At 35.9% G+C, this 26721-nt stretch overlaps 1 protein-coding gene across 1 annotated transcript; it reads right to left on the minus strand.

Moving 5' to 3' along the window:
- Window positions 1-26721, minus strand: zgc:171844 (uncharacterized protein LOC100151763 homolog). The gene is made up of 6 exons (XM_053515140.1): window positions 26546-26721; window positions 18911-19034; window positions 13974-14047; window positions 9237-9351; window positions 2704-2774; window positions 1-1051 (listed from the first exon to the last, which is right to left on the minus strand). Exons 1-6 carry the CDS (start codon window positions 26598-26600, stop codon window positions 933-935), a joined length of 558 nt encoding a protein of 185 aa, XP_053371115.1. The 5' UTR covers window positions 26601-26721; the 3' UTR covers window positions 1-932.

Raw genomic sequence — 26721 nt, forward strand, 5'->3', positions numbered from 1 at the left:
TGCAAGACTCATTTGTTTAGTTTATTTAAAATTTCATTTAGTGACATTTACATGAACATCAAACTTTACAAACTGTTAACGGAGTTAAAGATGTTGCAGCTAAAAGAGAGCACACTTCACATATAAACATGACGAAAAGTTGAAACTACTCAGCCACAAGCAAAGCAAATGTTTCACATATTTAATTCAGCCTGCTTTTTTAATTACATCTGTACAGAACATTTTATTCAAAATATGGATCGTTTAGCCTATTACAGTGAATTATAAACAACTTATCGTTTTTTCAGCATGGATGTGACCTGGACTTGAACTTCAGGCATGTAGCAAATAACGGCACACAAATACAATCAAACCCTGGTTAGCTGTTGTTCTTGGTTCTGTTTACTCCTCCTTAGTGTGGAGTCCATCTATCTATTTGTTTTTATTCAGCCCGGTTAGTGTGTAATGTAATCTCTTTCTGTAGTCTCTCAGGCACACCGGCATGTCAGTCATGTACACTGAAGTGAACTAGAGCTGTATTCAGGTTCTACACCAAGCATGCACTGACAAACATAATAGAGTAAACAGCTGATGCAACTTAGACAACGAAAGGGGGGGGGGGGTGATATAAATTTAAATGATCAATTACTAAACGGTTTTAATCTTTGTACACTTCCTTAGCGGGAACAAGACAGACACGAAACTATTCATAATTACAATAATTTCACCCGCACCACATTGCATAAAGTTTATCTTGTTATTTATTTAAAAATTACTTCCTAAATTTGCACATCAATAATGAGACCGGTCCTCAGTACCTCATAAAATATCTTCTTGTGTAAAAAGCCTCTTGTCTACAGATACCTCTTTCTTAGTCCCTTGCAAAGTGTCACCATATTTTATTTATTTATTTATTTTTATCTCATTCTTAGTCATTCTCATTATCTCTTATTCTACATGACAGAACAGGTAAAACCACAGCATTCTTTAAGCAGAGTAAGGCCAGCCTTGGTCACTTGTGGAGAGGAGACCTGCTGGGCCCTAGAGGTCATTCTTTTCTTCTGAGTGGAGCCTAATTGAGAGAGAGAGAGAGAGAGAGAGAGAGAGAGAGAGAATATTATACACTCATTACAAGTGGAAATACACAGAATAAGGATCTGCTTTGTTTAAAAGGTGCTTTTAGAAAAATCTTCAAAAGAATCTCTCGTACACTTTCTTATACTTGCATGATAAAAAGAGAATAAATGAGCAGTTGTGATTAGATTGCTACATAGTAAGACTGTACACATCTACAAAATACAATAACATTAGTTTTAATACTCTGTCTGTTTCCGTGAATTGATATTTACATTCTCAGATTCACAGGCATGCTTTGACTTTTCAAAAACGCTTCTTCTGATACGACACAAATCTACAAATTACATTTTCAGAGAAATATACAGTATTTATCAAAAGAATGCTATGTAAGCTTTACTCAACCTTCTCTAATCACCACAGTAGACCGACCCCAACAGAGATATTGTACTGTATTTATGTCCTAGTATATGTATGATGATAAGTGCTTTATAATGACTGCTACAAGGAATTATATACAAAATTATTCTGACTGATACTCATACACTTTTATCTGATGATAATGAAACATTCATATTTTGCTTGGTGAGCTCTCTTCTAGAATGATAATACTGTATGCCCATCTACAGGGAACCAGAGCTCACTAAATTTAGGTTTGATGATGTTGAAAGCGAGGTAAATCATAGCTCTCACAGTCAACAGATTTGATTTTAATTTGGCACTATGGGAGATTTTGGGCCGAAGTTTTAAACAGCGCTTAAATCAGCGCTGGTTTTAAACCAGCTTTACCATAATCATCAAAACAATAGTTTAGGAAATATCTTTCGTAATAATGATGGAAATCTTACAGTACCATCCCAGAAACTTGATTCTGACTGGATTCTACACCTGGGGATATGTATGTTTTATTAATATTATTATTATTATTATTAGCAGTATTATTCTTAGGGCTGTCAATATCGACACGCTAACATGTGCTTAATCTAAAAATCGTAACGCCTCCTATTTTTTTAACCCAAATTAATCATATAACCAAGTTTGGAGCCTAACGGCTTCCCATAACAGCAGCGTGGTTACCTGGCTGTGTGTGATAATAGCACTTAACTTGAATAATAAGATGACTCAGGAAACATCACCAGGTGTTGTGTACAGCCAGTTTCATTATAAAAAGCTTCGAGATGGAAGTTTAGATAAAACCAAAGTTGTGCGCTCGAGCTACCTTCAAGGGGAACTATTTTTACAAGGATACGTTAAATGTAAACCCACAACCTGTGTGAGTGGTGGCTCAGGTGGCTAAGGCTCCAGGTTGTTGAGTTTCAGATCTGAGGATCTGGGTTTGAGCTGCATGCAGTGCTGGTCCCATTCGATATATTTTAATGTAACATTTGTTAAATGTTGATATTTGAGATACATTATAAAACTGCATAATCTGTTTCCTCTAACCAGTTTCTCTGTTTTTTTTTTGGTTTTTTTGCAATTTTTATATTATATATTAAGTAAATAAAGTGTTTTAAAGTGTATCCTAAATACTGCTTAAGCAACACTGCCTTTTTTCTAAGAACAAATTGTAGTTAACCACATTTTAAAACAACATGCTTTCAGGTCTGCATTATTATCCACAAATAATTTTTGCTACACTCATATACATACTTTTCTTGGTAGCGCTTGTTGGAAATTTTGCACGTAAGAACTCCGCCATCTCTTTGTCCTCCTCTTGCTCCCTGTGTGGGACAGAGTTACAGTATATACTGTATATGAATAAAGCAAGCTGTCTTAATAACAAATGTACAAATGTGCACAAATAACAAGAAGGTAGAAGAAGGAGGTAAACAAACACAAATCATTTTGAAGCTGAAGACACATTTATCTCCTGCACATATATTCACATATGTAAATTATAGTTCAAAGCAAAAAAGAAGTCCAAAGCAATCGTTTGCACTTCCCTTCTGGCTGACAGAAGAGGTTTATATCGCTGAAAGAATCTGATATTGCTTTCAGCTCATCTCGCTATACCTTTGTGCCACCAAGCTCTTTACCAGCTGACAGCCATGTCACTCAGCAGCTTTTATCAATTTATTTTTATTTTACACATTTATTTACTGTAGTGTATAGCACCTTACAGCAACCTAAGTTGAGCCAAAGTGCTTCTCAGCATTAAAAGTTACAATAAAATGGCAATGAGTTTTTTTCCAAAAAAAGAAAAAAGAAAAACTGCAAACAATTATCAAATTATAAGAAAGACATGAAATTAAAAATATCAAAAGCCATTTTAAATAGGTTCGTCTTAAGTTTTAAACAGAAGCAAAGTAATGGTAAAGTAATTAAAATAACCTTAAATAACTGTTTTTAAGTGTAACAACATGATTGATTGAGTGACGTCAATACTGTATACCATATCAGAGAGCTACCGTAGATATACTGTAGGCCCAACATCACAAATGAACCTTTATTAGCATGTCAGTTGGGCATAAACCAGGGATTTTGGGTGTGGTTTAGATAAAAAGCCACAAGACAACATCCCACATACTGTACTGTATGTGGAAGAGGCTAAACAGTGCTTTCCTCTACATTGCCCAGTGGGACAGCATGAGCAGCAGTTTAAAAAGACACTTTGGCAAGTGTTACCCTTTAGTCTCCCCATTTTGTAGCTGTCATATAATGGGATAACTGACTGATGAGTGGGAATCAGAAATTGGGAAGTGGGCACATAACAGAGAAGAGTAATTACTAAAACACATCCATAACACTTCCTTAGCAGCTGACACACTTTTGACAGGGTCTGATTGCTTCTCCCTTCTGACTCCCAGGTATCACATTAGGAAGACTGTCACGATACAAAAATGAATCGATATCGAATCGATAAATTTATAAAATCACAAGTACAGAATTGCAATATATTGCTTTGATATTAAACAAACTTAGCAAATAATTCACTCCTATCATACAAAAATAAAGAAAAAAGTGATTGATGCTTTTGTGTGCCTTCCAATTTGTATCAGCTATGGCTGGATGAGATTGCCACATGCTGCATGTACATGGAGATATCAGAGGTGATGGACTACGCTAAAAACATTGTGTATTAAACTGCGGTCCAATTCTGTTCAGATAAACTTGGCTTTCACATTTGGAGCTGATGTAAGCTGCGCACAAGTACGCTAATATACGCTAATGCGCAGTACACTAATTCATGCCTAGACACAATATGAAGTGTTTGACATGAGACTAAACGTGTTACATCTAAATACAGTATATATATATGATAATATTATTTATATGATATAAATATAATATACATCATACTACTTCGTTTCCTCAAGTGTGTATAAATCTTTTTGCCTGACTCTGTATATAACATTTAGGAGAACAGTTAATCGCCTAGTATAATTGTTTCTTACAGGTCCCATGACATAACTCTCCTTGATGAAGTTCGCCAGCATGAGTATACAGGGTTTTGTTTCTGCATTTTAATAAATTATAATGAAAAGTTTAAGAAAATATTATTTATCGGAGAAGATGCAGGAAATAATTTGTAAAATAATTCTAGGACTCGATATCATCTTTAGTTGTTTTAGTATTAACTTAGGCTTGTTTTAGACTTTGTGGTATTTATACTTATCTCTTGCCTCATTCTATCAAAATTGTTCTTGCTAAATATATTCATGTTCTTTTTACATGAACAAAGTTTGACAAAAAGTAATTCATTCTTCTAGGAAAAATATCCTAATCTCTGGTGCCATTTCACAATGAAAAATGCACAAGTGAAGCCAACTAGTTGAAGTGAAAGCTTAACCTTAAAAAGGATTTGATGATTTTGGGCCCGCTTTCATTTGGACTCGACCCTTACTTGGCTTTGACTCCATTAAGACACAATCTTGGCTAGTCCTGGTTTTGGACTTGTCTTAACCAAAGGTAGTTGACTACTGCCCTTATTATAACAACTACACAGTTTAAAGTACTATATGTTTTGGATGGCAGTGTGGACAATATACAAGAAATCAATGATCTCTCTCTTATAATTTTAGATGGATTTTAATAAATTGATGGAAACATCTTAAAGTTTTATCTGTGGGTGACCCTTCTCCTGTAGATTTATCAAGTCCTTGATTGAATGGCACAGTGGATTTCCAGTCATGACAAAACAAGAATTTAATTTTTGGTTGAAATAAAGTAGATCTGCTAAACAAGCACTGCCAATTTTAACTCGCCTTGGGCTGTTGCTCTTTTTTTCCCTAAAAGCTCAGTTTCAATCAAGCTGCTGCATTTTCTTTTTTCTTTTCATCATATGCTTCAGTGAAATTTCAGAAATAATCAAATTTTTTATTCTGGAAATGACCTTTTTTTTTATCTAAATATATATTTCACAAAAAGCCACATGGTTTATGGCTTAGGCTAGTGTGCAAAAATAAGTTGTAGGCCAAAACCCATTGCTTTAAATGTGTTATCTGGGACCTCCCAGACGTTTTGTCCCATGGCCATGTTTTTATAAATGTGTTACAATGTTGGAAATCACAACACGCTATTTTAAAGTGACATATTTAGTATTAACTTCTTTTAATAACAGGGTTATACAGAATGAATGCAATTATTAAATAATCTTTTTCAAAATGTGTTTAGTGGGTGGAAAATTCAAGAACACAAAGATCTACTAGCTCCTTTAACATCTTATTGGACACTAATATTTAAATCATGAGTGTTACACAGTCTGTTCAGAAAAGAAACCTACACAGATGGGATTCGTGTTTTATTTTTCTTTTAAGTTAAAAATACCCTGGCTGCAAAACGTTGTTTTCTTTTGAACAAGCAAATTATGCACAAATACGTGCATTAATCTTTTAACCAAATGGAAATATTATCATTAATAATCAAGATCATTTTTAATATATTATTTAATATTATTTTTTCCATCATTTGATATTCATGTTTGTGGTTGCTGATTGATCCAACTTACAAGTGGATGGGCACAACGGCACAACAGCTTGTCAGAACACAGAGGAATAGTTTTGGTGTGTGACATACTCAAATGTTAATGACAGGTGAAGCTTGTTGATAAAGACCAAAAGAAGATCAAAATTTTGGACGAAGAAGAAGTTTGACAGTGATGCTCATAAAAGAAAACAATTACAAGAGAAAGAGCTTTGTGACAAGAGGTGGGTTTAGATATGGCCAGCATGGCTCCTGAAGTTAGGGTGGGTAATATCCTGATGTTAGCCAAATCAAAAAAATTAAATAACAAGGTTATATTTAGGATACAATTTTTGAAACATTGGGTTCACATGGTCCTCCGGAATGGTTCAGTAGGCCTTGGCAGTGACACACCCATCTAGCACAAGTATTGGGCCTAGGGAATGCCATGATATTGCAGCACAAACCATCACTGATCATTGTTGCAGGCAACAGTCTGGGTGGTACGCTTCTTTGGGGTTTCTGCACACTGTAACTCTCCTGGATGTGGGAAAGACAGTGAAGGTGGACTCATCAGAGAACAATGAGAGAATTGTAATGTAACATTAGAGAATCATGTTTCATATTGGCCACAGCCCAAGATTTTTTTGAAACCGACGTTTGGCATTGGCACTGGCACAAGTGACCAAAGGTTTGGCTATAGCAGTCTGGCCATGTCAACCCTGTGGAGCAGTTAACCCGATGAACAGTTTTGGTAGAAACAAGAGAGTTAAGGTGCACAATTAATTCTGCAGTAAGTTGGGCAACTGTGGTTTATGTTTTTTGGATACAATACGGGTTAGCACCTGGACATACCTTTCAGACAGCTTCCTCTTGCGTCCACAGTTACTCCTGTTGGAAGTGGTTCGTCCTTCTTGGTGGTATGTTGTCATTACCCTGGATACTGTGGCTCATGATACATTATAAAGACTTGCTGTCTTGATCACAGATGCGCCAGCGAGACGCGCACCAACAATTTGTCCAATAACTCTGATATGTCACCCATAATATTGTGTATTGCAATATTTTAAGCAAAACTGTGCTATTACTCTGCTAATTAAACTTTCACACTCTGCTCTTACTGAGGGAATGTACAATCAATGAAGATTGAACCAGGCTGGTCAAATTTAGCCATGAAACCTCTAACACTAAATTGGCCAGTGTTCATTGTCCAACCTCTGTATGTCCTCACTTTATGTGTGCTCTGTTGTTAGTTTATGTAACACTAAATATGAATTTACGCAATTTCACACGCTAATGTCTGAAGCCTGCAGCACAATCATTACACAACCATTGCAACCTATTTAGCATGTTACTGATTTGGTTAACGTCCATCAAAAACGTTTATCTAATATTATACTGATATTCAAAGCTATGTCAGAGGAATTTCCTGTTATGCTAATATTTTATATCTTCGCGATACAGTACATTGAGTCTTTTGCCGTGAATTGATCAAGGAGGTTCATTTTATTTCCTGATTTAAAATTATATTAACTGTGCATAATGAAGGAGGCACGGTGGTGTAGTAGTTAGCACTGTCGCCTTCAAATTCCGACCAGGCTCGATTCCGGTCTCTGTGTGCATGGAGTTTGCATGTTCTCCCCGTGCTTGGTGGGTTTCCTCTGGTACTCCGGTTTCCTCTCACATTCCAAAGACATGTAGGTTAGGTTAATTGACGTTTCCAAATTGCCCATAGTGTGTGAATGGGTGTGTATGTGTGTGTGCCCTGCGATGGATTGGCACCCTGTCCAGGCTGTACCCTGCCTCGTGCCTTAAGCCTCCTGGGATAGGCTCCAGGTCCCCGCGACCCTGAATACAGAATAAAGTGGTATAAATATATATATATATATATATATAAAACATTTGTGTTCTTCCAAATGCATGTAGTAGAAAAGTTCTTCAAGTAGAAGCTTCTTCTTGTTCTTTGTCAGGCTGCTGAAAGGTAATTCATCCAGGGCTCCGTACACGCTAGACTTAGAGGTGATAGGTCTCTTCAGTCAGGTGAAAGTGTTAAGAAGGATTTTGCTGGTCATCCCTTCCTCTGAGAGGAGATTTAATGCCCTGAGGCTGAATAATGTGGCCATACGCCATGTGCACCAGGAGAAACCGGACAGACTGGACCCTAAAGGAATATGCCAGTCTTTTATCAAAGTCAATCATAGCTCAAAAATCCCCTTCAATCTGGCTCCATACCTATGGCCATGCTCTGGTTAAATGTTTTGGTAGCCTTCAATAGCTCTTACTGCTTTTCAAGTGCATATGACCTCGAGTATCATCGCTGCCATGCTGACTCGTTTAGAAAAGTAAGAAGTAATAATAGTATATTCCTTTTACTAAAAAGTTACTAGTAATAGCAACATATTACCTTTATAACTAGCACAACACTGCACACAACATACCAAAATTCTTTAATTGTTCTTGCAACATCAAGAAACCACACACACTTTATAGTCCCTCGGCTAACTAGCTGACTAGCTTACATTGACATGTACATTCCTGTTAAAATTGATTCCCATGAAATGTAATTTCGTTTATTACTTTTCTTTCTCATCTGATGAGCTTTCTTTTTTTAAGTAAAAAAATTATATTAATAAAAAATAATTTATCGTTTGTCCCAGACATCTCACCTTCCTGAAGGCGGCCACATATTGCTAGCAGCTTCCAGACAATTGCAAATCATATAGAATGTGCCAGAAATTAATTATTTGCAAAGGAGCGAGAAATAGAATCTCTTTCTTCATCATTCCAGTTGAGTGTCAGTTGCAGTGCTTTGTAATGTCCCTGTGCGGTTATACTAAATAAAGTAATTCTCAAAACCAATCGAATTAGTGTACTGGAACTGTTACACCCAACACACACACAAACACACACACACACACACACACACAGACGAAAGCTATAGTAACTGAAACTGTTATGCTACCAAATCTCTTTAACCTTTGTTTCTGTTTACCAATCTACCTTAACTCACATATCTCTCGATTACCTCCTTCACCTGTTTTATCTATAAAACAAGTTCTCCTGAATCAGGGCCATGGTAAGACTGGCAGCAATCGCGCAAAACATGAAGACATGAGAAAAGAATGTGTATGTGGATAGGAAGTAAAAGTAAATGCGTGTGCTATTACAGCTGTTTGGACAGAAACAGGCACAAATGCCAAAGACTGTTCCTTAGATCACTGGATTGGATTCAGCACCTTGTTTGTGCTGGAACAAACAAGCACAGTTCTAAAAGCACCAACCTCAGTCTTTCGAACTCCACATCATCCACCAGGAAGTCCCGAGTCTCCACCAGTTTATGGATCTGCTGCAAAAGCTCATCCTCACGCTGCCGGTCTTCACTGGACTTGTCTCTATCTAGAAAATCATAAATTAAAGAGTGTTTTAAACTTAAACTTTGCTCAGCTCTTACACCATACACAGGTTATTCTAGGGACACTGATATAATTTACAAAACAGGGAAATTTTAATAAAATTTTATTTGTATAGCGCTTGAAACAGTAGCAAGGTGACTCTGAGCTCATTGCAGTCATTCCTGTGAACATTCAGCTAGTGAAACACCTGATCCTTCAGATAAAATCAACAGATAACTTGTCACCAACTTGTGACATTTATGCATTTATATGTGGAAACCGTACACACAAGCATTCATAAACACTACTTGCACATTACAGGAACTCAACTGGGAGTTATTGCCACATCCTCTGTTACCGACCTGACCTCACAAACTCCCAGTGCGACTTTAATTCAATCTGTCTTTACTGAGCAAGCCAGAGGTGAGGTCCTTCTATACTGTAACTGTGTGCTAAATGGTAAAAAGTGCAATTGTATGATGTAAAATGTAAGTCCACTTGTTGAGAATACAACTAATTTCCTGATGAAGACTTGGGTACAGAACTGTTCATGTGCTAAAAATATCAGGGCAATTGCCATTTTTTATCAAAATGCACCCAAAGCCACCCTAATGGTTTCTAAATGAACCACTGTACTTACCAAAGAATATCATTTTACCAGAAAAGTCTTGTAATTGTCAAGTATTTGAACTATTTGGATTACAGTTTTTTACAGACGCCAGGACACATTTCTCAATACTTAGGTCACTTTTGCAAAACTCTTCACACAATTCTCCTAACCAACTTTTAGCTTGGCAAAGCAGTTAATTTCACATTCAAAATGTACTACAACTACCAAAACACTTTATTCAGGTCTCAAATAAACTCATTCTTCCAGACCACTAGCAAAGGTTAACAGCCAACAAACATTTACATTTAGTCATTTGGCAGACGCTCTTATCCAGAGCGACTTACATTTTTATCTCATTATACATCTGAGCAGTTGAGGGTTAAGGGCCTTGCTCAAGGGCCCAACAGTGGCAACTTGATGGTTGTGGGGTTTGAACCTGGGATCTTCCGAACCGTAGTCCAATGCCTTAACCACTGAGCTACCCCTGACCCCACCTTGTCACCCACAACACACCTTGTCACCCACAAAACAATGACCTAAAAAACACTAACAACATGTAGCATTACACAGTGTTTTCTTGTGTAAAACAAGGACACATCTCCGTTTTGCAATATATATCGTTTATAACTGCAATATATGTTACTGGAATGAATCAGACATGATGCAGAATTCGTCAATATGTTATGTTGTTTATTTATTTTTATTTTTTTGCACTAAGTAATTCCAAACTTCAAGAATTTGTATACACACCATCCACTGATACAGATACAATAGTAATGCTAATCTACTCGGTCTTCTCCACAGATTCTCATCCACATCACATCTTATGTCATCCAGGGCAATACACCTATGAAAGAATCTTCTGGCATGCCTGATCCATCCCTGGCAATCTTCTGCTGATATGTCCAGGCATTCAGCATTCATTGCATCCAGGAAGGAACATTTGATCATGTGGATGATGGTCGTAAACCTTCCGCCACCATGAGGAAAATATGGAGGAATGAAGAGTAAGCTGGGAGGAGAAGTGACTCCATTCTGGGATGGGCCGCAAACCACTCGGTGACTGCACGGGAGTGGTGAAATGCCACATTTTCCCATACAATTATAAATGTTGGCTGATTCCTTCTCTCCGCATCCCTTTACTCACCTAGCACAACTCTTCCATAAAGTAACACCTGTGTAGATGTTCATCTACAATGAGAATCAGCTGTGGCTGGTTAAACTGCATTTTTAGATTTAAAATATGTTTCAATAAAATATTGCTGTTGAATTTTGCTGTCTTATTTAGTTTTTCATTATGTTACTGTTTTGAACATAAGTTTAACAGTTTTGAAAACAGTATGTAAGCATGTGCAAATTATATGCTTAATTACTTCATGTCCCACATAAAAAAAATAAAATAAATAAATAAAAACATTCAGGAATTATGATGTAATTACAGTGGGTCCTCGCCATACGAATGCCCTGGCTAACAAATTTTAGAACTACAAACCCAAATGTCCTGTACGTACAAAGATTTTTGGCAGTTGTTGTGTCTGAATGAGAAAAGAATTCATAAAATTTGAGAGATGTAGTCTTTGAATGCATTTTGTGCCAAAACAATGATAATTGATCCTCAGTTTAGCTCACATAGACTTCTGTTGTGCTTAGTGTGTGAAGAGTTTTGCAAAAGTGACCTAAGTATTGAAAAATGTGTCATAGCGCCTGTAAAAAACTGTAAATGGTAAAAATTTCTGTCTTGCCTTTGAAGATGTGCATGTAATTAGCATATTTTGTTTATAGTTGTGTTTATTGCTCTATTTTGCCTCCTAGTGGAATATCAGAAATTAGATGCTTTGTTGTGCTTATTAATTTGACCTTTCAGTGAAACCCATTTTATTAAAGGATGGTTTCTAAATGTGTTAGACCAGAACTTTTCCAAAGACTGTTTAACCTCAGGCAAAAAATAGATAGGATGGTAAATTAAAGTAAATAAAATCATTCAAAGTGTCTGAAACAGTTGCAAACTTGCCAAGAATTTGCCTAATTAACAAGTTTAAACTGCTAGACACCACTTACAGAACAAGCTGTTTAAAAGGACTGCACGAAAAAGCTTCTGGAGAAAAACTTGGGGAATTCAGTGTCTGAAATTAACTAAGCATTACTGGAATTACAATTCAAATAGCATTTTTGATCATACAAAGCCTTGAAGAACTTCAGAAGATTGATAAAGTTGTATACAAATTAGACATATGATATTTCAGCTAATGACCTGCTTGAGATTTGGCTCTTAATTTTTAAATCCCAGATATTCAATGAAATAAACATGTAAGGACAACAAAATAAATGTTTTGTTATAAACAAAATAGTCTAGAGGTTAAATCTTTACTGAAAATCTGTAGTGTGAGATGATAGTTTAAGATGTCCGGCATGGAGGAAGGATCCTCAAGAGGCGATAGAAATGTCTTTACCTGCTTAGACATTATAGAAATAGGGTAAGCTAAAAAGATTACTTAAAACATAAAAAATGCTAACCTGTTATCTAACTAATTAACCTTGCCACGCTAATTAGAAATACATTTATAAAGTAATCTGAATTAAATATTAGAATTATATGCTCAATTACTTCATGTACCACATAAAAAAATAAAATAAATAAATAAAAACATTCAGGAATTATGATGTAATTACAGTGGGTCCTCGCCATACGAATGCCCTAGCTAACAAATTTTAGAACTACAAACCCAAATTTTGGCTGGATTTTCAACATGTGAAGATGTTTTGACGTTCAAGCCTCCAGCAGTAAACTTTTTTTTTTTTTTTTTGGCCAGATTTAGTGAAGATATACTGTAGCACCATAAGTCCAAAGAATGCTAAAAAAAAAAAAAAAAAGGTGGTACCAAGAAAAAAACATTAGACATTAGATAATCAGTAATTCTGTGTTCTGATGGACTGAAACTTGTCATAGTTTTAATGGTACTGATTGTATATGCAAAGAAAAAAAATCACAATCATAATTAAAGGTTAAGTAAGGTTTAATGTCTATTTATTTAGCATTTTTACGTCATTAAAATGTCTTTTCTATATGGTTTGATTGTTTTCATATGCAAAAACTGAATAAAGTCTTGGAAATTTTGGTAACATTTTTGGGTGGATGGAATGGATTATCTGCATTTACATTGTTTTCTTATGAGAAAATGCATTTTTCTATATAAAATTTCGACTGACAAACTCACCTTTGGAATGGATTCCATAATTTGTGATTATTGATTGTTTGTATGGCAAGTCTCCACTGTATTGTACAACATGATTTCTAGGAAAAGTTAGGACATTTAAAAAAAAATTATATTAAAGGAAAACTAAAAGAAATTCAAATCACTATATAGAGCTTCAGATGGCTTCTGCAGATTGCATGGCTAATGTGTTTACCGACAGTGGTTTCTGGGAGTATTCCTGGGCCCATTTAGTAATGTCAATGACAAAATCATGCCGATGAGTGACGCAGTATCGATTTGTCGTCTGAAGCCTGAATACTATGGGCATCCAACAAGGGTCTTTGATCTTGTCCCTTACGCACAGAGATTTTTCCAATTTCTCTGAATCTTTTAATGATGTTATGCACTGTAGATAATGCAAAGCCTTTACAATTTTACATTGAGGAACGTTGTTTTTAAAGTATTCCACAATAACAGACTGATTTTAGATGTTCTTCCAGCTGAATCATATTTCAAATTTTTTGCCCTTTGTTGCCACTGGCCCAACTTTTTTGGGACCTGTAGCAAGCAACAAATTTGAAATGAGCTCATAAAGTGGATAAAAGTGAAAATTTCTTCATTTAAACATTTATGTTCTTTCTGTTCTATTATGAATAAAATATTGGCTCATGTGATTTCAAAGTGTTTTAGTTTTAATTTTATTAAAATTTAAAAAACGTCTCAACTTTTCCAGAGTTCGGGTTGAAAAACAACTGGGCACATCTGTATGAGGTGCAAAACAAATTGTACTTTAATTCATTAAAATTGCCTTTGTGAGCCTACCTGGAATCGACACCAATTTCTGCAGTTCTTTTTTAAGCCTTGTGATCTCTTTACATAGTTGAATATCATCCATCCTGAAGGAAGATGATACAAAGCAAAATTAGGAAAGTGTTGTTAAAAATCATACACAAATAAATTGCAGCTCTTTCTGAAGTTGTCTAGTATCATTGTGTTATACAGATTTGTTTAGAACACTGTGGAAATACAGAACAGGAGGAAATAGAGCCTGGTTACACATGCATACACATAGCACTGCATACACATTCACACACTTGTTCACACATATTTAGAGAGCTAGTCCACCTACTGGCATGTTATTGGGAGGTGGGTGGAAACAGAAAACCTGAAGGGTACTCTACAACCACAAATAAAACAAGCTCAATACTGAACCCAGCTAACGTACACTAAAGATGTAAGGCAGCAACTTTCCCCGCTGCCCTATTGTGCTACCAATTTACAGTATTAGACTTTTAAAAATACCTTTTTTTGTATCTTAGCATCTGTTATGTGCTTTGTTGTACGCAACTCTGGTCCATTCTAACAAAAACAAACAAGAAAACAATGCAAAATGCTCCATTTCAATAGTGCTGGCATAAATGACAGCCATTAAGACTATTAGAGATTATTCCATGAGCTGATCTGATCAGAGCCTCATGGTTTATTTGCTAAAATTACTTTAACCTTTCGTGGCCTCATCTTGATGATGACTCAGTGCAAGTCTAAGTGTCTTCCCACTCTCATATCAGCTCTCTTATTTGGCCTGTCATTTGAGTTCAGGGATCAGAGATGAGATGCAAAGCATGCACACACACGCAGGTATAAACAAACACAAATAATAATAATAATAATAATAATAAAAAAAAAAAAAGGTCTATATGTAAATATGCACATTATCTAGAGTTCATTAACAGCATTCTATACATGTGTAAGCATCAACAAAACACATTTCTATTTAACCAAGATGGTAAATCTGTGAATCAAATATATTGTCTCTTTCCAAAATACACAAATAAGATCAGCTAAACACCAAGTTTTTACTTTTATGTTTATTTCAAATATCACATTCATAACAAAATTTTACAAAAAAGTTTTTGCTATTTGTGGTGAAAAAAAATGGGCTATTGTTAAGGATACAATTTCAGCAAACAAAAAAAAGCAGGAAAACTGTCTCAGCCTTCAAATTCCCCAAATCACAATCCAATAGAGCACCACCAGACAAACAAGTCTGACCCATCACAACGCTCCAACCCACAACCCACAGCACCCAAAGGATTTGCTGCCAACAACTGCTGCCTCAAAAACTACCAACAAAGAGCACCTTAGATTAGGGCCGTTATAAAAGCTTTTTGCATATTTTGGATGCCTTCTGCATTGATTTACAATGGAAAAAACATGGAATTGTAAGAGTGTCTTAACTTTTGATTCATACTGTAGCTTATTAAAAAAGTGGATTACCGTGTGACAATACTTATTGATTATACACTTGGATACACACTTACATTATATATTATAATTTTGGTAACAGTCTATATTACTTCTATAATGACTGCTGACATTCATTTCCCAGCAGTCTATTATTGCTGATGTTAGATGAATTCTAGTGTGACTACAGCTGCAATTTCATTTACTTAAGGGTATTTAGAAATGACTAGAGATTAAAAGCGCAGCGTTATCCGAGAGGAGAGCTCGAAAATCCTTTTTTATGTCAGAGCCAAAGAAAATGCATGTACTTTGAAAGTGAAAAGACTGTTGCAGTAATTAAATAATTTGATACCACTGAGACATTATGAAACAAGTAATGAGAGATGTTTAAGCTATCTTGGCTGAAGCAAATGTTTGAAGCAAATGAACTAAGCATGGACAAACTTGTTGGAATTCTCAATTAAAGAGGATTTGCAACCAGATATATAAAAAAACTATTTTTATTTATGATAGTTTGCCAATTACAGTACGTGTGATTTATTAAATAGTATGCTTTAAGCTCATATTCATTTAATCTTAACTCAAACATGTTGTCTTAGTCATGTGTATACTGTGTTAGATGTCTCCTTTGGGGGTATGCTGTGATGCCAGAGAACTTTTTGGACAAGTTGAAATAATTCCTCTCTAGGTCATTTAGCTGAGATGCAGGATTTAATTTATTGAAAGACAAAATTTGCAAGAAGAAGAAACAAAAAAAAAAAAAAAACATAAACAAGACAGGGTCTTATGCCAAAGACCAAAAATCTGGTCTACGAGGAGAAAGAGAACATACTGTAGGTCTAATGAGGGCTATATGACAGACAGGTGAGAATGATCAGTTGTAACCATAGGAACCTTCCGGAATTCCTGAGAGAATGACTTCTGGAAGAAACACATGGTATTATCAGTTTTTGGCTGAGATAGTAGTTATTTAGTGTTAGTATTATTATTTTTTTCTCCCAATAATTACTCATGTGAAGCTCCCTATAATTTTCATCATAGGTACAGTATACCTCAACTATGAGACACAAAAAAAAGAAAAAAAATTAGAAAATCACATTTGTAGGATTTGCAAAAAAAATTATTTGCAAATTATGGTGAAAAATAAGTATTTGTTCAACATTGTCAGACCCAGCCACGTTTCATATTTAATGCTCTTGCTGATGGAAGGAGGTTTTTACTCAAAATCTCACGATACATGGCCCCATTTATACTTTCTTTACTTGGATAAGTCGTCCTGGTCCCTTTGCATAAAAACAGCCCCAAAGCATGATGTTTCCACCCCCATGCTTAACAGTTGGTATAGTGTTCTTTGGATGCAACTCAGCATTCTTTTTCTTTCAAACATAAAGTTCTATTTTGGTTTCATCTGACCATATGACATTCCCCCAATTCTCTTCTGGATCATCCAAATGCTCTCTAGCAAACTTCAGACGGGCCTGGACATGTACTGGCTTAAGCAGGGGGACACGTCTGTTACTGCAGTATTTGAGTCCCTGGTGGCGCAGTGTGTTACTGATGGTAGCCTTTGTTACTTTGGTCCCAGCTCTCTCCAGGTCATTCACTAGATCCCCCCGTGTGGTTCTGGGATTTTTACAGTTCTTGTAATCTTTTTGACCCCACAGGGTGAGATCTTGCGTGGAGCCCCAGATCGAGGGAGATTATCAGTGGTCTTGTACAGTACATCTTCCATTTTTTAATAATTGCGTCCACAGTTGATGTCTTCCCAGACTAGTGCAGGTCTACAGTTTTGTTTCTGGTGTCCTTTGACAGCTCTTTGGTCTTGGCCATAGTGGAATTTGGAAAGTGACTGTTTGAGATTGTGGACAGGTGTCTTTTATACAGATGCCATTAATACAGATAACGAGTGGAGGACAGATGAGCTTCTTAAAGAAAAAGTCTGTAAGAGCCAGAAATCTTCCTTGTTTGGAGATAACCAAATACTTATTTTCCACCATAATTTGCAAATAAATGCATTAAAAATCCTACAATCATCCTCGCTCATCTTTTTAAGTGGAAGAACTTGCACAGATGGTGACTGACTAAATACTTTTTTGCCCCACTGTAGAAGACATCTGTCTGTACACTGTCTTGTGGTTGTGACATACGTTAGGTGCCCGAATGGTATCAGAAAACACTGCCTGCTAGAGAGGCAGCTTCAAAGTACAGCTGGTGGTGTCCGTGGTAACAGTGTCATGTACAGTATGTTGAACAACGTAACATGACATCATCACACTAACAGTGGTTCAGGGCAGGTGGTCCTCCAGGGCTGAGGTTAAAAACCACTGGTCTATACCAGCTATATAGATGACTGACAATACAAACCAACATGACTTGATTTGCTGCAGTGTGCATTTTGCTTATTCATAATGTTCAAATAAGAGCTGAAACAGATGGAGGCAACATCTTTAATACTCTAGTGGTTAATTACATGTGGCATATGGTTTCATCCTTTTTTTAAATTCCCTGATGAAAGAAGCATGCGAAAGGTTTTTTATTAATCCTACTTCAGAAGTGTTTTTTTCTGTATTTCTGCTTGAATATTAATGAAGGTAACGAAATCCTTCTACTCCTAATTAATTTTAAGAACAAGAAAATTTTATTTATTAGGATCTTAGTTTATTTAAGCTCCTCATTTTCTTTGGTTTGTGTGTGTGTGTGTGTGTGTGTGTGTACCGTGATTAGCACATACCACAAATAGCCAAACAGCTCAAGTGGAATTACAGCTTGCCAGCTGTATAATTGTCAGCATGGGTCCACCACCTAATTCTTGCCAGTGCTCCTTTCCCTGCACTAGATCTTTTTCTGGCTGGACTTGCATAATCCTTCCATGTGTCTTGAAACGCCTAGAATAATGTTTGAGTCCTACCTTAAAGCACATCATGAGGGTAACCCTGCTTCGAAAAATTATTTAGCATTTTTATTAGAATCTAACTTTTTAAGTCTAAATAAACAAAGGATCATGTAATTCAGTGCAAATAATACACAATATGATTTTCACATGATGTGACGTCACACGGTTGAGGGGTGTGTTTACGCAAATGGAGGTCATGTACTGCTGTCCAGCTGTACTCAGGCTTATGCAACAGTGCTACCTTCCTGGATAACTGCGCTTCTAAATCTCAAGCGGCACTGCAGCCTGTCTCAACACACACACACACACACACACACACCACTTCTTCTCTGTGCTTCTAAGAACACCTGTCATTTTCAAAAGTCAGAGATGACTCATCTTTGTAAATGCATACACACTATGAGGTAAATAGAGACTAGTGGATTTTTCCACCTTCAGCACCACATCATCACAAAAGACGGATCTGAGTCAGATCAGAGGTGCTAAAACTGAAATACAATACTGACTATACTTACTAAAATGAAAAAAATATATAAAAAATTAACAACGTTCAGCATTATTTCAGGCTGCCAGTCAAGTATTTATGGGGTTTATTTAGGAAGAGGAGTGAAAAATAGCTTACATGTATCTCAGCTCAGACTCTCTCCGCACAAGCACATCTCGTATCCTCTCGATTTTGAACAGCTCTCCTTCGATATCGTCCACAGTGATGGTGGAGTCTGCCATGGACACAATGCTGTCTTCATCTGCAAGAGACAAATGAGGGGAATGAACAAGGCCATGGGAAACCTCAAATTATAAAATAATGATATTGCTTTATTTTTTATTTCTTTATAAGCTAATTAAGGTTCCTTAAAAGAACTGTAGCAAATTAAATGCCTGGGCTACAGTGATTTTTATTACGATTGATGGTAATCTGGATAATTAGTTTATTAAATCTCAACAGAAACAATATAATAAAATCCAATACACAAAAAATGACATTAATGTTGCTTTTATACAACAATTCTACAAATGCCATTTATTATTAAAAAATTATGATTAGTTTGTTGATTTTACCAGGTATATTAGTCTGCCAAAACATACAGTATTCTTTCACAACTGGTGAAACTATCTACCCATAACTGGCAGAACAAGCATTGAGCTAGCAACTAACAGTTAGCCATCGACAGTTAGTATAACATTAACAGGGCTGGCAGTAGTTTTAAATTCATACCAGTACTATGTAGCCATAGTACTACATACTACGTACTACATGTCATTGGACACCGTGCCACACACACACACACACACACACACACACACACACAGACCCCTCCTACTTTTGCCTTCACAGACACACACACTAACACAAACTAACCGCGTCATGTTTCCTTCACTGTCTACCAAACAGATTATTGTTGTTACAGTATGTCTGAATGGTGGAAAATATAGTCACACGGTTGATCCACTGGCTGCATTTCTTTGGCAAAAATAAAGAATATCTAATGTGTAGAATAAATGGTGAAAAAGAAAAACGAGTCAAGTGCAGCTGAATGTAGCGGAGTAAGACTAGTGCTTCTTCTTCGCAAATTTAAGTAAAAACAAAAAGTATGGTTCAGCGAAACTACTCATAGAAGTAATTTTATTTCAAAAACTTACTTGAGTAAATTCGTTCTTTTGATCAGAAATAAAATAAAATTTTATTTTATAGAATTTCCTCTCATCTAATGGAATTACTCCATCTGAACTAACTGTTTTACAATGGCTTATTAATAATTTTGTTTTCAAACAATTAAGACAAATTTCAGAACACAGCATTACTGTGACAGTATAAAGATGATTTTTCAGCTAAAATACAGTGATTCAATGAATGTCTTGAAAATTCTGAATAAATGTAAATTAGACTTCTAAATGAAAGCTAAGCTGACGGATTTAACAATGACTAATCCGGCATGCTTTCATTTTAACAAGATACGCCTTCAGTAGAGGGTGGGTTTGGGGCCAGTGTGGTTTGGGGCCACAATCATAGTTTGATTGACAATTTACCCGAACAAGATCTTATTCAGTTCACAATCAGGCTAGCTACTGGCTCAGGTGTGAATTAAAGCCTAATTGACAATGGCAGCACGGACACATTTTGAGAGCTGAAAGAAGACCTTTGATACCCAAAGTATTTTAGTAATCATTTTACACCCTGTTTGTACTTGTAGCCATCAAAAACCAGATAGTAAAAAACGTAGCGGTCAATAATTCATGTTTTGCAGTCGCTGGCTGTGGATGCTCTATGGATCAGTCCTTTGGTCTAGACCCGAGACTTTTCACCAACAGACTGACATTTTCTCCTTAATCCATCGCCACGGAAACAAGAAGGAAATTAGCACAGGTTCTGTCATTGAGCATGGTCAGTAAGCAAGGAAAAGACATCAAGCACTAGACTCCTTATTGAACCATGACACGAGGGCCATACGGATGTCTGTATATGAGTTGTGTGTATTTGACAACTTTAGAGCTCTAAAGTTGTGTGTATTAGACATATGATCAATGGTCGAATGTCGTTATTGAGTAGATAATGACATACAAAGATACTTTGCAGGGATGGAAATCAACAGGAGATCATAACTGGGTATTTATTTAGTATGAAACTAAATGCACTGATAATGAGCACTAGGAGTAGGAACAATGTGCATGGAAAATGTTGCCTTGTTGTCCTGAGTTCACTAAAAACCCAGACTTGAAAACAGAATGAAGAAGGAGGAAGATGAGGAAAAAGCAAATAATAAATCACATGGTCATATATACAGTACAGGAATCTCATTGCCTTTTGCATGAAAAAGTCACTCTTTCTATGAGGATAAGCAACCACTGTTTAATTCATATTCTTTGACTGATCAGTGTCTTTACTATGTGTGTGTGTTATAATATTCTCTTTTCTCATTACTCTTGTGCACCTTCCAGGCTCATTTCTTTCTATCAGTCTGCTTATCATCGTAAAAAAAAAAAACATCCTCCATGCTTTTCACTCCACACTCTGCCCCTTTGGCTCACGTCATCACCTCTGTCAATTACAATATCCATCTCTATTAAAGAGGAGCATGGATTGTGGACTATAAATAGTGCACAGTCCTAATTTGCAAGTGTGAAAATATCAAAATGATGAAATATTTGAATAATACATATGACAAACGATCTCTGCTTATACATGTTTTTTTGCTTATACCAACAGTAATGTATATTACATCTGGTCTTACACTAAGAAGCTGTTCCCTTGGTTACAGTACGCCCTTTTCCTGACATTCTCCCCACACTCTGAGGTGAAATTTATTTCTCCTAATTAACTGGGTTTCAAAATAAGTGTATGTGTTAACATGGAAAAAATTAATGAGAAAAACTTTCTGACTACAAACGTGAATGAGATGTGTATCACCTTAACGGTGTAAAGGTTGAAGTCACACACACATAAGACTGAGCTGCTGAGTTGATGCAGCCTGAGTCATAGCACCTGAGAGACACGGACACAGTGGGCTGTTCATCACAGCAGCATTCGCTTCAAACACACATACACCCACGAATAAAAGCAAGACCTCTGTGGTTGTAGGAGTGTCTAAGTGGGAATTTAATTATTCTTCAAAATACAGTTTGAGTAATTATGTATTTATTAATGCCTTTAGCTAGACTCAATGTCCAAGAGCTATAAAGTTAGATTGCTATCTTTTGAAAGGATGAGGCTTATTTTTGGATAAAGTCTAGAAAACTAACCATAGAAAAAATTTACAGGAGAGGAATACAATGATCATGAATGAAGCTTTTGTATGATGACAAATAATTTTCATAAAATAGGTCCTAATGTATTCCTTTTCCATAACTGACTGTACATTCACAGTCATAAAGGATGTAATGAAGAGCATGCTCATGAAGTTTCCCCTAAAAATTTAGCAAAAAGAGGGAAAATCCTACTTGAAATTTATTTAAAATGTAATCTGATTCCTGATTTTGATCCTGATACTTAAGATGTTTTCTTTTTCATCATATACTATATTAGGTATTTGGTAACAGTGATTAAGCCCTGCTTATTTTGCAATATTTACTGATTTTCCAGTTGCCATATGTTTGCCACATCTCTGTTCTGCCATTACTTTTGCTCACAACCTCCAGCTTCCAGATTTTATTTATCGTTAAAGCGTACATCTCCTGTTGCATTGAGCCTATCAAAGAGAACAAAATGCTTCATGCTTATGTGCTGCTTGTTAACCAGCCATAACATCACATGAGGAATGGCATCTGAGGCCAGCCTGGAAACCATCAAATTTCATTCTTCATTATTTACTATGTGGTTCGGTTGTTTGTCTGTGGGTTTAATTGCACTTGTGTTTTTATGTGCATTTTATTAACTTACAATCCCTTTATGTCAGTAGTGAGGTTTCCATGGACAATATTTTTTAATCCGAATGAATTGATTCCCATTAAAGGCAACTTAACTGTCTTATCCGATTAGATGTGCATTTACATGCACAAGGCATTTAATTAGAATATAACTTTTTTATGTGTAAAGTGGTTGCGTCCACTGTAAAGTGTTTAATTAATTTTTCTCCAGATTTGATTATAAAATCTTTTATAATACAATTAACCCTTCCTTTTGCAATACGATTGGTTACAAAAATTCAGTCTCATTCATGATTGGTTGGATGGATTGTTCTCAACTCTGCCCTGCACATTTTAGTGTTTTCCCAGCTCTCATCACACTTGATTTAATTAATCAGCTAATTAACAGCCTTTTCTAAATTAAATTAGGTGTGATTGGTCCTCCGTGGTGGGAGATGAGAACCAATAGGGTAAATGCTTTCCTATGTGTAAAATGCGAGCCAATCAGTACCCCATCCTCATATAGATACCCAGTGGATGAAAGTCCAATGTAAAGACACCTAATATGACCTGATGTTATTCCACATGGAGCAAATATGCACTGAAAGAATATAGCAACAAAAAAAGAAAATGGACTGAGGATGGATGAAGAATGGATTATCAAAGAAACATATAGATATATGTCAACACACGTTAGTCCTCTAGCCTAATTTGAAGCACTTTATGTATTAACAGGAATTGAGTGATGGCCAAACAAAGAAATATTCTTGTTCTGCCTATCTGGATAGTGTTGGTCCATGGCATGTGTATTAGTCGTGTGTATTACGTTTTTTTTTTTATTTTATTTATGTAGGACTTTTAACAATGGTCATTATCTCAAAGCAGCTTTACCTAATCAAAACCCATAATTAGGAAATGAGTATGAAATGTGTGAGAAAATATGTATAAAGATGTTTTTGCATGTAAGGAAAACAAATATCACAGTCTGTTTAAAATTTTATTGAATTCATTTTTAACTTGTTCCAGAATATTTGATTTCCCTTGAAATTGTGAAACCAAGCCAACATTTCAAATGAAGTCAGTAAAGCACTGACTGCTCACGACAGACCTGACTCAAACCCTCAACATTCAATCCTGGTCATTTATTATTGTATCAGTTTTTGATGAATGCAAATATTATATCATGCAGCAAAACATACTCACAGGGTAACGCTACACTGCCTGGGCAAAACGGTTTTTAAAAAATCTGTTTGGATTTAAATAAGCAAATACTAAAGAGCCTTTTACTGGATAATTATTGCAGTCATTATGTATAAATATAAATATGTATGTTTCAGTTTACTGATAAAGTCAGTAGCTTCTCATTTTTCATTTCAAGACACACCCTGTAAATAGAGATTCTGTGTTTTAGAAAGGTAAAATTATTAGGCTATACCAAACAAAGAACATCACTTAGGAAATTGTTATAATCACTGGAATCCATGGTTTGAAAAAAAGAAAGAAAGAAAGAAAGAAAGATGACCATGCTCTGAGATTATTTTAATGCTTGGTGAATTTTAATTAAAAAACATTGACAGCTGAAATCACAGCTGCCTTTAATAGTGAAAAGAAGAACATTTCCACACACCCAATGTGACAGGAACTTACAGGATTGGAGCTAAACGAGTGTGTTCATAAGAAAATCTTCTTTTAATGAGTTAAAATAAAAAGAAATATAAAATTAAACTTTAAAGCAATAAGGCCAAGTTGTCTGATGAGTCCAGATAGACCCTATTCCAGAGTGATGGGCATGCCAGGGTAAGAAGGAACATGCACTGTATGTGGCACTAAAATGTTATATCAGGTTATTACATCAATTGATCTTTTTCTCTGATAGCACAGGCATATTGCAGGACAACAGTGGCACGAGTCTGGACCTTAATTATTAAGAAAAGTGAGTTAAGGAAATACAATATTTTATACATAAAATGTACTGTAGTACAAACATTTTCATAGGCTCAAACAAATGAACATAATCATAAACATTGGGATTATATCTAGTACTAATAGTACTTATGCTTGGTACCAATTACAATCTTTACCTGAAGTCTGAAACTCATGGACATCACCTAATGCTGAATTTTACTGCAGCTGCTTTTAATTGCTGCTTGTTTGTGACCTTTTCTGCCTTTAGTTTTGTCTTCATTGGGTGAGAAGCATGCTTAATTGGGTTGAGGTCAGGTGACAGACTCTGCCGTTTAGCAACGTTGAATTTTTATTTTGCATTGGGTAGCTTTTGCAATTTACTTTGTGCCACTATTCATTAGCATTTGACTAAATCTAAACAAAAAATATCGCCATATACACTTCAGAATTCCTAGTGCAACTTCTATCAGCCTTTAGATTATCATTAAACAACATCAACCCAGTTCCCCTGCCAAATATACAAGCCAATTTTATAACACTGGTTTGCTTTGGAACATAAGCTTTTTCTTTCCTTCCTTCATTTTTCCTTTCGAATAATTCTAATATGAGTAATTTTATTTTAAAAAATTTAAATAATATTTCATTAAAGTTTTATTTTTATTTAACTGTTCTTGAGTGTTACTTGTGGTTTGCCTCTTGAGGTAAACCGTCTGTATTTACATTCGTGAAAACTTCTCTTAATAGTGGACAATGATATAGCTACCTCATCCAGAGTGTTCTTGATTTGGCTAGATGTTGTAAATCAGTTTTCTTCAACAAGAAAATATTAATTACTTAATCTTCAGTTGTGTTCTGTGGCCTCCAATAGCCTTTGGTGTTACTTCTGGTGAGCTTGACAGTGCAATCCTTCTTTTTAAGAATCCCAAATGTTGATTTGTCCACTCTCAAAATTTCTGCTATCTCTCATTTTAGCCTGATGATGATGACCGCATTCATTTTCATCAACACCTCTTTGGGACTGCATATAAAGAGTTACCATGAATAACAACCAAATAAATACAAATTCATCATTTTGGAATCAACGGCAGACCTTTTATCTCTTTCATTAGTCCTGAAAAAACTATGAAACATGATATAACTGGCCACCAAATGGTTAATTAAGCTGTTATCCAAATATAGATAGATAGATAGATAGATAGATAGAGTACTTTATTAATCCCAAAGAAAAATTGTATCATTGCAGCAACTAGTTCACAGATTATACCACAAATAAGAAAAGAGGGAGTATTGCAGTGAGGAAAAGGCAAAGTTAATTAAAAAAATATATAATAAAAATATTTTATAATTTAAAAAAATATTTATGGTCAAATAATACGAATATGTACACAGGTGTGATGACTGTAAATACAGACGGGAAGGGAACTATACATAAGGTGCACCAGCAAGTTAAAATAGTAATAAAGAAAAATGAGCCAGCAAGTTGAAAAATTTATAACCGAATAAATGAAGGACATGAGCACAGTGTAATGAAGTCAGAATGTATATGAGTCTATTTATAGTGATGTTAGAGAAGGAGTTTTGCAGTTGGCAGAAAAGATTTCCTGTAGCATTCGATATTTCTGATCCTGTAAAAAAAATGCTATAATTCCTAAACCATTCATGAACAATTATTTTAATGCCTTTGATGTAAAGTTGGGCTTCACTTCACCAATATCTTGATTGCTCCACCTTAAATCCAGTGTCCATATTGATGTACAGGTTTGAAAACGTGGCGCTGTCCAAATACTTATGGACATTCCGGTATACTTTTAGACTAAACCGTGTGCACACAGTTTAGGTGATGATCACAGGTATAATGTTTCTTACTGTACTTTTTACACATAACAAGCCACATGACAGTTGCCCTTACATCAGGTTGCAGAGAGCTATACAGGGATGTTATTTCTCTCTCTCTCTCTCTCTCTCTCACACACACACACACACACCGTGATGCGCAGCTTGATGTGCTCACCTGTTCTGCGCGCGTCCTCCACGGAGCCGTAGAGCTTCCTGCGCTCCTTCTGCATCGTGCCAGCGCGCGTCCGCCTAAAGCACGACCTCAGCGGCGCCCTGCAGTCCCGTAACCAACCCAGCTGTCGGGCATTAAAGTCAAACGTCACAGCCTTAATTCACTGTAGTCTTACTCTC

The sequence above is a fragment of the Clarias gariepinus genome, chromosome 16, assembly GCF_024256425.1.
Source record: "Clarias gariepinus isolate MV-2021 ecotype Netherlands chromosome 16, CGAR_prim_01v2, whole genome shotgun sequence".
Lineage (NCBI taxonomy): Eukaryota > Metazoa > Chordata > Actinopteri > Siluriformes > Clariidae > Clarias > Clarias gariepinus.

Excerpts from the sequence above, each read along its gene's own strand:
- zgc:171844 (XM_053515140.1), bottom strand. The coding sequence starts at position 26,600 with ATGCAGAAGGAGCGCAGGAAGCTCTACGGCTCCGTGGAGGACGCGCGC. Across the intron at positions 19,035-26,545 it reads GGAGGACGCGCGCAGAACAG|ATGAAGACAGCATTGTGTCC; the intron begins GTGAGCACATCA and ends TGTCTCTTGCAG. Across the intron at positions 14,048-18,910 it reads GAGTCTGAGCTGAGATACAT|GATGGATGATATTCAACTAT; the intron begins GTAAGCTATTTT and ends ATCTTCCTTCAG.